At 47.7% G+C, this 14,240-nt stretch overlaps 1 protein-coding gene across 50 annotated transcripts in view; it reads right to left on the bottom strand.

Moving 5' to 3' along the window:
* The window catches only part of CACNA1C (calcium voltage-gated channel subunit alpha1 C), a 725,791-nt gene that overhangs the window by 564,926 nt on the left and 146,625 nt on the right, over window positions 1–14,240 (bottom strand). For all 50 annotated transcript variants that reach the window (XM_078338403.1, XM_035258332.3, XM_078338402.1 and 47 more), the window contains exon 3: window positions 13,914–14,019. In XM_078338403.1, the coding sequence (XP_078194529.1) occupies window positions 13,914–14,019 (106 nt within the window). The remainder of the gene's footprint in view (window positions 1–13,913; window positions 14,020–14,240) is intronic.

Raw genomic sequence — 14,240 nt, 5'->3', positions numbered from 1 at the left:
GGAGCCTTGGGAAGCACACAGACCTGCCAACGTCACACTCAGAACAAACTCCTCACGCTGGTCCACATAATTCAGCCGGTCTGCCCCTCCAACCCTACTCACATCCTCCTTTACCACCCTCCTGAGCAGCAGCCACAGTGGGCCCTGCTCACCTCAAGGTCCTGGCCCTACTGTCCCCTGCCTGCAGACTCCTCCCCAGGTCTGCCCACAGCCTGCCTATCTCATCACCACCTCTCAGCCCAATGCCACCTACTCAGAGAGACCCCCCTGCCTACTTACTCCAGGTGGGCCCTCATCCCAGAACTCTCCATCTCATTATCTCCTTTACTTTCTCCATAGTATTAATATTCACAATGCTCTGAAAGCATTGGCTGTGTGAAGCTGCCAGTTGCTTACTGACTGGCATCATAAGAACATAAGCTCCATGAGGGCAGAGACCCTGTGCACGCCTGGTTTTGCACATCTTGCATTTCCAGCAAATAGCCTGGTACACAGTAGGCATTTAATAAATATGATGGAATGAATGCATGAAGGAATGTGCTGATGTCTAGTCAAATGGTCTACTTGTCAGGCAAAAGACTACATAAAAGAATCCTCTGAACATACTCCTCTCCTAGATTATGAAAAATGAACAAACAGAGGTAAAGAGAGGCAAAGACACTTGGCCCAAGGTCACCCACCTGGTGAGGAGCAGAGAGAAGCTGGGGGTGGAGGCCCCCTGGCCTCTCACTGGTGCTCTCACAGCCATGCCACACCTTGCCAGAATTCCCAGTCCATGAACAGCTTCTCTTCCTCACCTACTCGTTCAGCAAATACTCATCAAGTGCCTTCTATGTCTCGGGAACTGTGTTAAGAACCAAGTTCAAACCAAGAGTGACTGAGAGGCCTCTGTCTGCAACCCCAAATAAATCACCTCACAGCCGTGAACAATTGATCCTCTTGCTAGAGGGTCTCCAACCATTCTGCAAATCATCCACCCCACCCCCACCCCGTGACTGTTCCTAGAATGAGCCGGGCCTGTCCCTGTCCCAGGACATAGGTTCTCTGATTATGGGACAGGTGCTCTGCCAAAACATGATGATGACACAAGCCACATGGGCAGTGAGCGAGGGGTCTGCAGGGAGGGACGCCCTCCAAAGGGTGTGGAGCAAGCTGCCTGGGTCCACTAAGAACTGCTCACCCTGTTTGGACTGAACTGTGGCAGAGATAAGTCCCTGCTGAGACCCCTGCCAAACCTGATTCACAGCACCCTGAGAGCCAGGGAGGAGGCCAGCCCTTCCCTGGATAGCCTCAGTACTTAGGGAGCCAGAAGCAAGAAGCCAGGGCTCATCGCACAAGGCCTGCTGTGGCCTGGGAGCGGCCTCAGCGTCCACACCTCCAGTCCATACTCTGCATCCTCCCATCTTAGGGTGCATGTCTGAGGCTAGTGGACAGAAGAGGCAGAGAATGGGGAGGCACTGGTGCTAAGCTGCAGGACTAAGCTATAATTGGAGGCCCTCAGAAGTGCAAGAGATCTCCTCTGCCAAACATGCCACTGTCCTTCAGGCAGCTATGCTGTAAATGGCACAGAAGCCCACCCTATCTGGAGCTAACAGGCAAGGGCAGCGGCCCAGTCAAGACCAGGATCCACACTGAAGCACATCTTCCTTTAAGAAACACTCTAGCAGCCCAGCCTTGCCCTCACAGACACACACAAGGCTCCAGCTGTACCCCTGGTACTGCATCGGATCTGTGTGATGTGATTCCTGCTTGCACAGGGCTCGTTTCTGGTGAGAGCTTCAGTTGGATTCTATTTGGAAATAGAGTCTCTGCAGATGGAATCTTGAGAAAATGAAGTTCCTCAAGGGTGAAAGAGCCCTAATCAAAGAACTGCTGTCCTTATCAGAGGAGGGAAAGCTGGGCAAGAGAGACAAAACACACAGGGGATCATGCCACGTGAAGATGGAGGCTGAGATTGGAGCGATGTGCCTAGAAGCCAAGGAATGCCAGGCACTGCCGGCCACACCGGAGTCGGGGAGGAGCACAGAACACCCCCCAGAGTGCCCAGAGGAACCAATGCTACTGACACCCGGATTTTGAAACTCTGGCCTCTGGAACTGTGAGAAAATAGATTTCTATTGTTTTAGGCCACCAAATGTGTGGTATTTTCAGAGCAGTGCCAGAAAACAAATACAGTGAGAGACACAGATGAGTAAGCAGGAGATTAAACTTGCTTAGTTAGATAAGGGTCATCTAGGATGCTATGGAAACAGAGGGCAGCACCAAAGCCAGCCATGAAGGATCAGAGAAAATGCCCTACAAGAAGGGACTCCGAGTCTGGGCCTTGGGGATCGTCTTAGTCCATTTGTGTTGCTATAAAGGAATACATGAGGCCGGGTAACTAAAAAAGAAAAGAGGCCTATTTGGCTCACAGTTCTGCAGGCTACGCAAGAGGCATGGCTTCAGCATCTGCTTCTGATGAGGAACTCAGGCTACTTCCACTCATGGCAGAAGGGGGACAATGTGTGCAGAGATCACAGGGCTGAAAGGCCATGCTGGGCTTCACCTTTCTCCGGGATAACCTCTGGAACATTCCTCTGATGGGCAGGGAATGTGACGTGACCCTGGCCTGCTGTTGGTCATTCTCTTACCTGCTCTCTCTGGTCAGTCTGGCAGAGGTGGGACTCGGGGCCAGGTCCTGGCCTTAGACACCTTCGACACCCACAAGGCCCATCCCTAGCAACCCTGCCCAACTGCCAGGGTTCAAGCACCTCCACATTGTGAGCTGCGCACACAGCCCAGCCCTCAAGCCTAACATCCACCACCTGCCACCTGCCTTCCCCCACACAACCAGGCTCCATCTGCAGGCACAGGCTGCCCCAAGGCTTATGCTCCCCAGCCCTGTGAAGCTGGCCTGGCCACAGGGACCATAGCACTTCCAGTGAGATCTGACGAAGCCTCTGTGCAGACGTGAGATCCTCCTCCCGGATATCCTGGCCTTCCTTCTTCTCGATGCCCAACCCTGTTCCTCAGGACTCAAAGCCACCAGAGACAGAGGCTGCCCCAGGCCATATTTCTGACTGTGTGCCCGAGAGCCCAGAGGGTAAAGCCCTGGGGTTTTCCCATCATTTCTGCTGTGCATTTGAGAAAGGCTTTGCAAGTGGGAGGAAAGTACCAAACGAACTGCTCAGTAGCCACACTCAGCTGTGCCGAAGTTCAGCTAGACCCAATAAGAAAACAAGGAGTGGTCTGCATGAGCTCCAATCAAGGGCACCTGGTGAGGGGCTGTGTCTGCTCCGGGCCTGCACACAAAGTCCAGGGTCCGCTGGCCTGGCACTCCCAAGCCCCAGCAGCCCTGCCAGGCTCTCGGCAGCAGGCAGGTTATGGCCACACCACTCACCATCCATCTTGGAAAGGTCAGAAACTAAATTTGGAACTTGGCTTTTAGTTCTTTTGCATGTCTAAGTGATCTTGAGAAGAGGCTAAAGAAAAAGGTTCATAGAGGAATGTGCCAGAAAAAGAGTAAATATTTTAGAGATAAATATCTCTGTCTAGTTTTAATCATAACACTAATAATGATCATGACAATACCTCTAAATTTATATGGCACTTTGCATTTTTCCAGAGCATTTAAAAAAATAAGATGGGGTCTCGCTCCATCACCCTGATATAATCATAGCTCACCGCTGCCTTGAACTCCTGAGCTAAAGCAATCCTCCTGCCTCAGCCTCCCAAGCAGCTAAAACTTCAGAGACAAGCCACCATGCCCAGCTAGTGTGTGTGTGTGTGTGTGTGTGTGTGTGTGTGTGTGTGTGTACCCATTAGTAGAGCTGGCTGGAGCATTTCTATCTATACTCCCATTTGCCCTTGCCATAACTCAGTGAGGTAGGAATTATTATCTTTATTTCACAGTTGAGAAACCTGAAACTCAGAGAAGTGAAGTAACAAGGCCAGTGTACCAGGCAGGGGTAGAACTGGAACCAGAACCCACGGTTCTGACACGCAGCTCAGCACTCTCTTACTACCCATCTCACACGCTGGCGTTCAGGACACAGCTCTATCATGTTTCCATGTCTCCAATGGAGCCTGGAGTGCACAGGCAGAATCTGTGGAGCCTCTCAGCTTGAGTGGAGTACATGTCTCAACTGGGCTGGGTGCCATGGGGGTCCTCCCCTCATCTTATGCTTTCAGCCCTGCCAATGACCCATGGGTCCCATGAAGTCCCCAAGTTCAAATGCAGGCCCAGGCAGCTCCCAGGATCTGCTTCCAAGGACTCCATCCATGAGAAGGGTCCTTCAAGTTTTAAGCTTGTCTCAGAAAGTCAGACTGATTCTGGGTTCCCTCACCCCAACCAGAGGTTCTCATCTATTTAGGAGGGGGCCTGGGGGCCTGTTTGGATGAGGATCTCAGGTAATATGAATTACTGATCCCTGGGAAAATATGGCCTCAAAACCAAGTCTACCTCTCAGGTAGCAGGAGATGAAAAAGCCTCCCTTTGCCTACCCCTTATGCTTTCCAAAGGGGTCCCCACAGACACCCCACAGACACCACCCAGCCTGAGGACATTCACCCCCTCCTTCATTGTTGCTGCTCCCTTGGTCCTCTTGGTAAAGACAGCATAAACTCTAGTTGAGGGCCTGAAAATTAAAGGAGCATATTCAAAGCAAAATACCCCTCCCATTTACACCTTAGTGGGGGGCCACAAGCCATAGCAGTTAAAAGCACAGACTTGGGAGCCACACACCCAGGCTGGAATCTCAGCTCCAATGCTTCACAGCTATGTGACCTTGGGCAAGTTAGTTCATTGCCCTGTGCCCCTTCCTCCTCTTTAAAATGGGATGATTACAATTATAAGAAAGGTCTCATGGGGTAGTTGAGGGGACTAAATGAGTTAACACACAGACCATAGAGCAATGCCAGCAGCCAGCAGCATAAGGGTTGACGTTACCACTGCTATTATTATTAGTCAGAAGGCACCAATCCAACAACTTCAATCATACAGAAACCAGAGAGAACAAAGAGAATAAAGGGAAAAAACAGCTTCTAAGAAGCCAAAATCAATGTTATAAAACCCATAAATTAAAGCTAATGCACTTTATTCATAAGTAAGCCCTATAGGTCCTCAATCAGAATCTATTTACTCTTACTTTGCACACAACTGTAATGGACTTGATCATCTGGCTCCCAAGCCTGTAGGAGAGAGGGGGGAGCAAATTAATCAGGCTGGTGCTGGAGGAGGCTGACACCCCAACAAAGTGGTGCATGAAAAGCACACCCCAAATCTTCCCCAGGTCAGAACGTTCTAGGACCCCTTGGGGGTTGCCTAGCTCTTCCAACAGCTTCCCAGCATTACAACAGGTGCAATCATTGAAATTCCTAAGAATTGTATAGTCCCAGAAAAAGGATGAAATATGTTCAGATTTTTTTTTTAAGGATCCAGGAATTTGTATTTTATATTCTGGAAAGTCTTCCTTCAAATATACTTAAATTACAAGGAGTTTCGTATATGAAAGGGGGTCTATTACATAAAAAATGAATTTATTTGGAACATTCCCCCTAAAAAAATGAATAAAGATGGATAAAAACGGAGCAAGAGGTGTCACTCTATTTAGACCTCAAATCATCATGTCTCTTCTCCCATCCGCTGGCAAATGCAGAGCAGCAGACAATGCTTTCTCCTCTCTCTGAAATATTTAGTGAGTAAACACTGAGTCAAACAATTGCCCCAGGCTCTCTGCAGGTTTATGACCACGAGATTAAGCACAAACCCATCCAGAAGCTGCCATCGAGTTTGAAATACGATGATCCTGATGAAGATGGTCCTGTGGTCTTTGCTCCTTTTCTACACCAGCCTCACAACATGTCCCATCCTGTGCTCAGCTCTGTCCTTTACCCTCCTAATGGCATTGGTTCTTGGGGGCAACAATTTTCTTCTCCCCTGTGGTTTTAAACCACTGCATCTCCACAGAACAGCATTTCCCAAAGGTGTGATCCCAGGAACACCATTCCTCAAGACACCTGTGATGGTATGAGTGGGGAAGGCGATGTGCTCTCTGCCTGGCCCAGGGACTCACAGAGCACCTTACCACACAAGGAGGCAGCTGTAGCAGAATGGGTGAGAACACAGACCAGATATGCCTCGCCCACAACTACATGGCCGTGACTTTGCTTCATAGCTACGTCTCATAGGGTGAATTATTTGCATTCTCTGAGCTTCTGTGTGCTCATCTATAGAATGGGAAAATAACATCTCATTGTGCTACAATCATGTTTAAGTGCATTTATACACAAGGCGCTTAGGACAGCATCTGCACATGGTATGAACTCATAACCAGAGTCTGTTGCTATTGTGTTAAAGGCTTGGAGAAGTCTTATAATAAAGTATCTTTGGCTAACTAGGCACTTACTGAATTTATTGTGCAACGAAACCAAGTTTTGTTGCTGTTGTTGTTTTAATCTGTTAATACTGCTTCAGAGTGCTTAATCTTTGAAAGATTTTCACATCTATCTCACAGCAACCCTACACATCCCAGGGAACAGAGCAAAGAATCCAAGCTGTGGCTGTTCCAACTACAGCCCTGCCACTGCCTCACCAGTCACTTTACTTCTCTGAGATTTTACTTTCTTATCTGAAATAAAGGGACAACTCCTCACAGGGTCCATTCATTCACCCAAGGTTCACTCAGCAGTTGTTTATGGGGAGACTTATGTGTACCAGTTATTGCCAAAGCACTGGGGCTACACCTGTGAACAAGAGGGACACGTTCTCTACTGTCGAGACAACAAATAAATAGAAAGCATAATTTACAGTTATGGAGATTAGAAACATTGCATGCAAAGCACTGGCACCTGGTGGTCACTCAATAAAGGCAATTATGATGACTAAGCAAGTATCACTACTCAACGTGCTGAAAGGGATACCAACAGAGAGGGTAAGTGACTGACCTAACGCCACACAGCTCAGATCTCTCTTCCTAGGTCAGTGCCTACCACTCTGGCTCCGGTATAGCTTTTAAGACACACCCACAGCCAGGTCCCACTCAGACCCATTCAGCTGGAAAATCTGAGGGGGCACCTGACTCAGTAGAAGCCCTCTCCCAATGCATTGTATCAATCTCATTCTCTCATCCAAAACCAGATTCTCCACCCTGCCTTCCACACCTCACTGCACAGCACAGGAGAGGGTGTTTGTACATGACACAGTAGCTATGTGGCTTGCTCCCTGCAGTTATCTTTTAGTGTATTTTATAACCCTAGCATTTCTGCAAACCTTAACGCCTGGCGCATTAGGACAACACACATGAGATAGCAACAATAAATCTCATTTCATTATCATCATTATTGTTGATGCATGAAAGCCCCACAAAAAGACTTTTCACTCTTAGGCAAACCTGATGATAAAAGAAAACACAGTTCACTGCAGGAAAGGAGGGAAACCTAAACCGGCATTCTCATCCACTTCTCAGGGCATGGGGGGCGACAGGGCTCAGATGCGTCTCAGAACTTGTGGTGGTGGTCCAAGTGCAGAGACCCATGTGGGGTGATTCAACCCAGCACTGCGGGGGCATGAGGGCACCTCCTGAGCAGACTGGCAAGAGACACACTTCCCACACAAAGCCCAGGGGTAGGGGAGTGGGGGTTCCCTACCAGCACTCTCCCTCTGAGGCTCTTTTTTGGCCAGTAATGGATCCCTGCTTCTCTCCCTGTGTAGTCAGAAGGCAAGGGTGAGCACACATACAGACACCAATCTTGCTAGGTCAGAGCTGCCAAGAAGCACAGTTTTTTGGTCTCCCCTCTCCCACCCTCTGAGGCCAAAGCTGGCACAAGGTGCCAATGATCCTGACTTACCCCCAGGGACCAGGCAGAGGGGAAAGGCCTTCAGCCTAGTTTAGAGTTCAAAGAGCGACACATATTTGCCTCTGCTAGGCATGTTCTATGAAGTTTACTCATGTTAACTTACTTAATCCTCTCAACCAAGTTATGATGCAACTCTTGTTGCCCCAACTTTACAGCAATAAACGGGCAATTCTGACATTTCAACCTTCTTCCTAGTTGAGCTCAATCCCCTCTGACAAACAGTTTCTCCTCTCCCAGCCTCTGAAGGAAGAAAGCCCAGCCAAAAGACAATCCCTTTTCTGGCCTCAACTGCTCTTCTCTTCACCTCCACTTCAAGCCTGGCTCTTGCTACACAAAATACATGCACTGTTCTTTGCACAAGGTCAAATGCCAAATATATTCTCTTAATATTTCAAACCAAGCCAAGTCTTTGTGGACTTCAGGGTTTGCAGACAATGGGGAGTTTTCCATACACAGTGAGTTGGCTCTGCTTGCAGAGCTTGTTCAACAGACATCAGACAATTCACCTACCAGGTAACAGCTCTTGGTAGACAGGGGTTATAGCTGCTATATTATAAATGATGCGCTGCAGAGAGGTGGCATCGCCAATAGCAGCAGTGAATCTAAAGAAAGAAACGTCATGTCATGACCCAGTTCAGCTTTCATTACACCTCACTAGCATGAGGAAAAGATAACAAAGATGATGGATTTGGGTGCAAAAGTGTATGTTAGATGGAGCATAAAACAAACAGATTTTTTATTTAAATAATGAGACAGAGAGATCTTTTTTTAAAAAACTCTATTCTGGAATACTTTTCATCTCTTGGAAACAGAAGAAAGCAAAGTGTTAGAAAAATAAGTGGAGATTAAATTAAGCAGGTGGGAGAAAGGAAAGGGCCTGCGAGAGAATGGGTGGAAGCCGATGAGTTTGCGAGGGAATCTGAGAGCAGGAGCAAGCACAGATGTGAATTTGCAAGTGTGTGTGAAAAGAAGAATCTTTTCTAATTCTGTGACTGTGTGAGTGTGCTTTGCTAAATAGATTATTCTTGAACCCAATGGAGCGGGAAAGCTCTCGGCTGTTGACGTGTGTCGTCTTTCTGCTTGGATCCTAAAGGCAGCTTGTGGGTAGACAGAGCTGATTGCGGAGGGAGCTGAAGGTGGATCCAATCACACCGTGGGGAACATTCTAGGTCACTGTTCTCAAAGAGCAGCTCAGAACCACTTGCATCAGAACCCAGGGGAGCTTACTAAAAATGCAGACACCCAGGGCCCACTCCAGACTCACAGAATCAGAATCTCTGAGAGCAGGGCCTGGGAACATGCATTTTAACCATCTCTACCGTCTTATGCCACAGGGCTTGAGAGCCACAGCTGCAGGTGCAGCAGCATCTCTCCTTTGCTGTTTCTCGGAGCAGCACTCTGAAATAGCTATTCTTTCATCTTTTAAAAAAAAGCTATGACACTAATGGAGGATTTCTCAAGCTTCATTTTTGGGGTACATAAATGATTTCAGACATTCTGCTCTGGCACAACAGTGGGAATGTTTCAAGCCTTGAACCTCAGCAAACCACTGTCATGCACCTATATTTCAGGGCCTCCATAGGGGTACTGGCACAGATCAATATTCTCTCCTCCTACTTTTGGCCCTAAGCTCAGGTCTTTTCAGTCAGGCCAGTCCTCTTGTCATTGGTCTTGAGTTGCCATGAGCCACGGTTTTGAACTACCAACCAGTCCCTCTTGGATATCTTAAGCTGTCGGTTCCCTTAGCATCTAAGACTCCAGCCTCAGCAGGATTCCCTCCTACTCCTCAAGCTAAGCCTTCCTGACAGGTAGTGTACACCCTTCCTTTGCTCCTCTTCCTCCACCCTCTGAAAACGTCACTATTCTCCAGGGTCTGGCTGGGGTCACTGCTATCCTCTAGCTCCACCCTGATGCAGGTGCTCTGGGCCATGCCTACAGCTTCTCCTTGTGTTTCTCCTCCTGGTACCTCCATCTTCAGCCTGAATGGTCTCCTGGGCTGCAGACCTCTGTCGACTGCCCATGGGACATCTCCCATCCTCAGTGTCCACAGGTTTCTCACTTCACAATCACCAATCATACACACCATTCCCTGCCCTTTAGATATGACTGTCCTCCTGAAGTCTTTCTCCTGGCCAAGGGCACCTGGCTCCTCATGTCATATCCTGGGAGCCAGCTCTCTCCTCCACCTAAGATATCCAACTGGTCACTCATCCAGACAAGCTTGCCTCTTAAATCCACTGCCCCCTCTCTATCCTTATGTCACCATCATCTAGACTCTGGCAAGGTTTCTTTTTCTCTTCACAAACAATGAGGCCTCCATCTGAGCCATATTCCTCATGGTGCAAGAACACTCCCCTGCCGTTAAAGCCTGAGAGCCTCCTCCTCACCTGCAGTTAAGTCCAAGAGCTTGCATGGGCCATCAGGCCCCCATCACCTGGCTCTTCTCATTCCCTCAAAATCAGCACCCCTTCCTCTGCTCCTGAAGAATGTGACCACAGTGCCTTTGTACATGTTTATATTCAACCTGACATATCTTTTATGGCATCCTCTTGTTGAGAGATGCAATGCAAACATGTCAACCTATGCGAAACTTGCCATTAATCTTTTCCCTACAGCAAAATGAATTGGTTCTTCCACCCTAATACCCTTATAAGACCTTTCCCTATTTGAAACATCTGTTTATAGGTTTATCTTCCCTATTAATCACAGTGACTGTCTGTTGGTATAGATGTTTGCCAAATGACTGCACACACACGAGCTAGACCAGAGGAAGGAGAGACTAGAGGGAGAACAGCAGGAAGGAGGTGACTGCAAGAGTCCCAGAAAAAGGCAACAGGGCCTGGGTTAGGGTGACAAGGACGACAAAGATGACAATCAAAACAGTAGCATCCAGCACTATTAACAAGACCCAACACGCAGCCTTCACTAAGGCACTCTCCCAAGGGCTTTATAAATATTTTGGCTCATTTAATCTTCACAACAACCCTATGAGGTAGGTACTGTCATTACTGTTATTTTCATTTTATAAATAAAGAAACTAAGGCACAAGAAGTCTAAACAAATGACTTTGAGACTAGAAAGAAGGCTAAACGTGATACACTGCAAATCACAATCTCCAGAACCCGATTCCCGCTCAGATGGGCAGGGCAAGGGGAAGAAGATGTCGGAAATAGCTGTGTGTGACAGCAAGGCCATCGACCCAGCCAAGGAAAGACAGAGGAGTAGCATTTGCCTGGGCTTTGTTTTGTTTTCTTCCGGGGGACAGAGTCGTGTGGTGGGAGAGAGAATGAGTTCCATTCGGGGCTTGTTTGAGGTATTGGCAAGACATTCTGTCACATATAACTGTCACTTCCTGCCCTGCTGTTCCATAGAACCATCTGAGGTCACTTCCATTTTACAAGCTGGGAAACTGAGGTTTGGAATTACTAAGTAACCTCATAAGATTCAGACTTAATCTTAAAGTGGGGAAGCCAAGATTTGAAGTCAGGTGTGTCCAACTCGAATTCTGCTCTACTCAAGAGGCCAGTTGTTCCTGAAACTGACTAACCACCAGCAGCCCTATGAGAAATTTTTTTTAGATGCATATCCCCAGACCATGCCCCAGAACTACTAAATGTGAATCAGATCCACCAGGGTGCCGGAGTCTGCATGGCTGGGGTTCTCCAGGACTGTAATGATATGCAGGCTTCAGGGGTTGCTGCGCTGGTCCACAGGCCTCTCCAATGCAGGAAACACTGGGCCGGACCTTTGGAAAGGCTTAGCGCTGGAGATGTCCATCTTAGGAACAACTTGCCTAGAAAGTGAACTTAACATCTGTGGACACAGATGAGCTCCCCAAGGGGAGAGTGCGGAAGAAGAAAATCAGAGGGCTCAGGACAGAAGCCAGGTAAACATTCATGTAGACATGGGAAGAGAAGCTGGAAGAAGCAAGAGGAGAATGTGTTTTGAAAAGGAGGCATCTGCAGAGATGCTGCAGCTTCAAAATGCTGCAGAGAGCAAAGGCTGGGAGACCGGGTCATAGCACTTGGAATGTGTTTCTCCATGGGGCAGAATCGTGTTCTGATTTATTAGCTGATGTAAGATCATGTTTATTCATCTGTTTTGGGGGGTTTTTCTGATGCCTCCACCTTCAGTTGGCAGCATTCACTGCCCCAGGGAAAGTGTGACACTTTGGAATACAGAGAATAAAGAGTCACTGCAGCTTTATTGAGGTATCATTACCATACCATAGAATTCACCCATTGTTAGTACACCATTTGATGATGTTTAGTAAAGTTACACAGCTGTGCAAGCAGCCCCACCATCTCTTTTAGAATACTTCCATCACTCTGGTGTGATAAAACCCACGTCATCTGAACCCAGCAATCTCACTCAAGCTCTAGAGTAAGTCCAGGGTGACCTCTTGTCCTCTCCTACGAGCCCCTCTGCCTCCAGGAGGTCCAGAGATGAGGGGTCTCAGTCAGCCCAGGGCTTCCCTCTAGCTCAGCAATGCAAGTGGCTCCCTTAATCCCACTGGGAACAAAGGAGCCAAGGGGCCACATGTGGCCATCTCTAGGACCTAAGAAAAACCAAACTCCTCTGCCCACTTTCACCATTGCTTGGGCCTAGAGCAGCCCAAAGTGTCATCAGCTTAAGAACAAGATATGGATTCTATTTGGAACCAAGGTTCCTCTTTAAAAGTTGCAGATTAAATGTTAAACTGTGGGAAGCTGGGGAGGACCGTGGCTGGGGGAGGAAGTGGCTACACGGAGAAGAACTGGAACCAAGGGAAGGAGCTCCTGCTTCAGGGAGACACTTTGGCTTGTATTTATTTTGACACAGTAAAGATTTCTTGCCCCTTAAGAGACAAGGTCACGCCTCAGATGATCTCATGGATGGAGGCCAATGTTCTGCACTCTGACTCCAGCCACGTCATCACTCAGCGCTGTACCCAGCTTGGAAATTTTTGGAACCCGTCCCCAACAAAGGGCCCTAAGCCAAGCCACAAGATACCACAGCCCACAGGCTGTGAACACCTTACCTGCTATGCATCAGCAGTACCTGTAAAAACCAGGGTAACAGCAGAGAAGTTGAAAACGTGCATCCGATTTTTTTGCTGACAGGGCCCAGGGAAATGTCAAAGGTTACAAAACACAAAAACTACCCTGTGATGGTAGCAGCCTGGCAGCTGTGGAAAGGAGAATCCTATATGCTGCCTGCTTCTTTTAAAAACCATCTCATCGGACGGTCCCATCATGCTAATTAGAGGAAGGTGCTGACAGCACGGGAAAGATGGTGGCTTTGATGACCAAACATGCCATGTGGAAATCATGTGAAGAGAAACAGCGTCTCTGCAATGGAGCAGGAGAAAGAGACAGGATTTTCCCTGTGAGCCTTTCACAGGGGCATCCTGGAGTGCCCCGATTTTGCCAACTGCATTCCAGAGCTCTTTTCCTCACATGCCTAGATGGAGCAAAAGTCTTTGTAATGACTTCAAGCTCAGCCAAAAGTAAACACACTCTCCACTTTTTCCATGGACCGATTCTAACCCCAAATTGCCAGAGCTGGCCCCTCAACAATCCAAATGGAAAGCCGCCTTTCCCAATAAAATAAATCCTTTTTAACTCAATAATACATCTTGGCTGCAAGGGCAAACATTCCTACAAGCTTCCTAGACATTATTTATTGTGCAGTAATGCTCCAGATCACCTGAGCAAACCCTACCAATGGAACAAAGGCATTCAAAGTAAAAACAACACACAACCCAAGAATAGCTGTTCACTGAAGCAAACACCTGCACTCACAACTTTTGCAGCACATTTTGTAGCACTCATGGGATTTGCTACTACACACACACACACACACACACACACAGCTCACCACCAGCTAACTGGAATATTCTTTTGGAAAACAGGCCGTGATGAGACAGGTGCTGCTTTGAATAAAGAGTAAAATAACACTCGGGATTTGAGCTATACAGGGCTTCTGCACATGCCAAGCACACGTCTCACTTCTCTCCCACATTCCATGAATCCATGTGATCCAAACGCAGTTCTCCGTCAAGTGAAAAAGCAGAGACTTGAGGATGGTGGACTTACCAGGTTGGAATTGGTGGCGTTGGAATCATCTTCTGGAAAGGGAATATAGATCGCTAAGGCCACACAATTGGCAAAAATAGTCAGTAAAATAATTATTTCAAATGGTCTGAGAAAGGGAGTTAAGGAATTAATGCCACAGAAAGCACAAGTGAAACAAACATACATCTACATATTTTTTTAAATGAATCAAAGATTCATAAGAATTTTGTTTAAACAATGCATTCCAAGCCCCTTGTATTCTGAAAAGAAACATATGCCTTTTTAAGTGCTTCTAGTGGGTCCCCGCCAAAATTTTCCCTAATATGTCAAAAGCAGTGGAGGCCAGTC

The sequence above is a fragment of the Callithrix jacchus genome, chromosome 9 (assembly GCF_049354715.1).
Source record: "Callithrix jacchus isolate 240 chromosome 9, calJac240_pri, whole genome shotgun sequence".
In the NCBI taxonomy this organism is placed as follows: Eukaryota; Metazoa; Chordata; class Mammalia; order Primates; family Cebidae; genus Callithrix; species Callithrix jacchus.
Note: the sequence above shows the minus strand (reverse complement) of the source record. Positions and strands in the feature narration are given on the sequence as shown.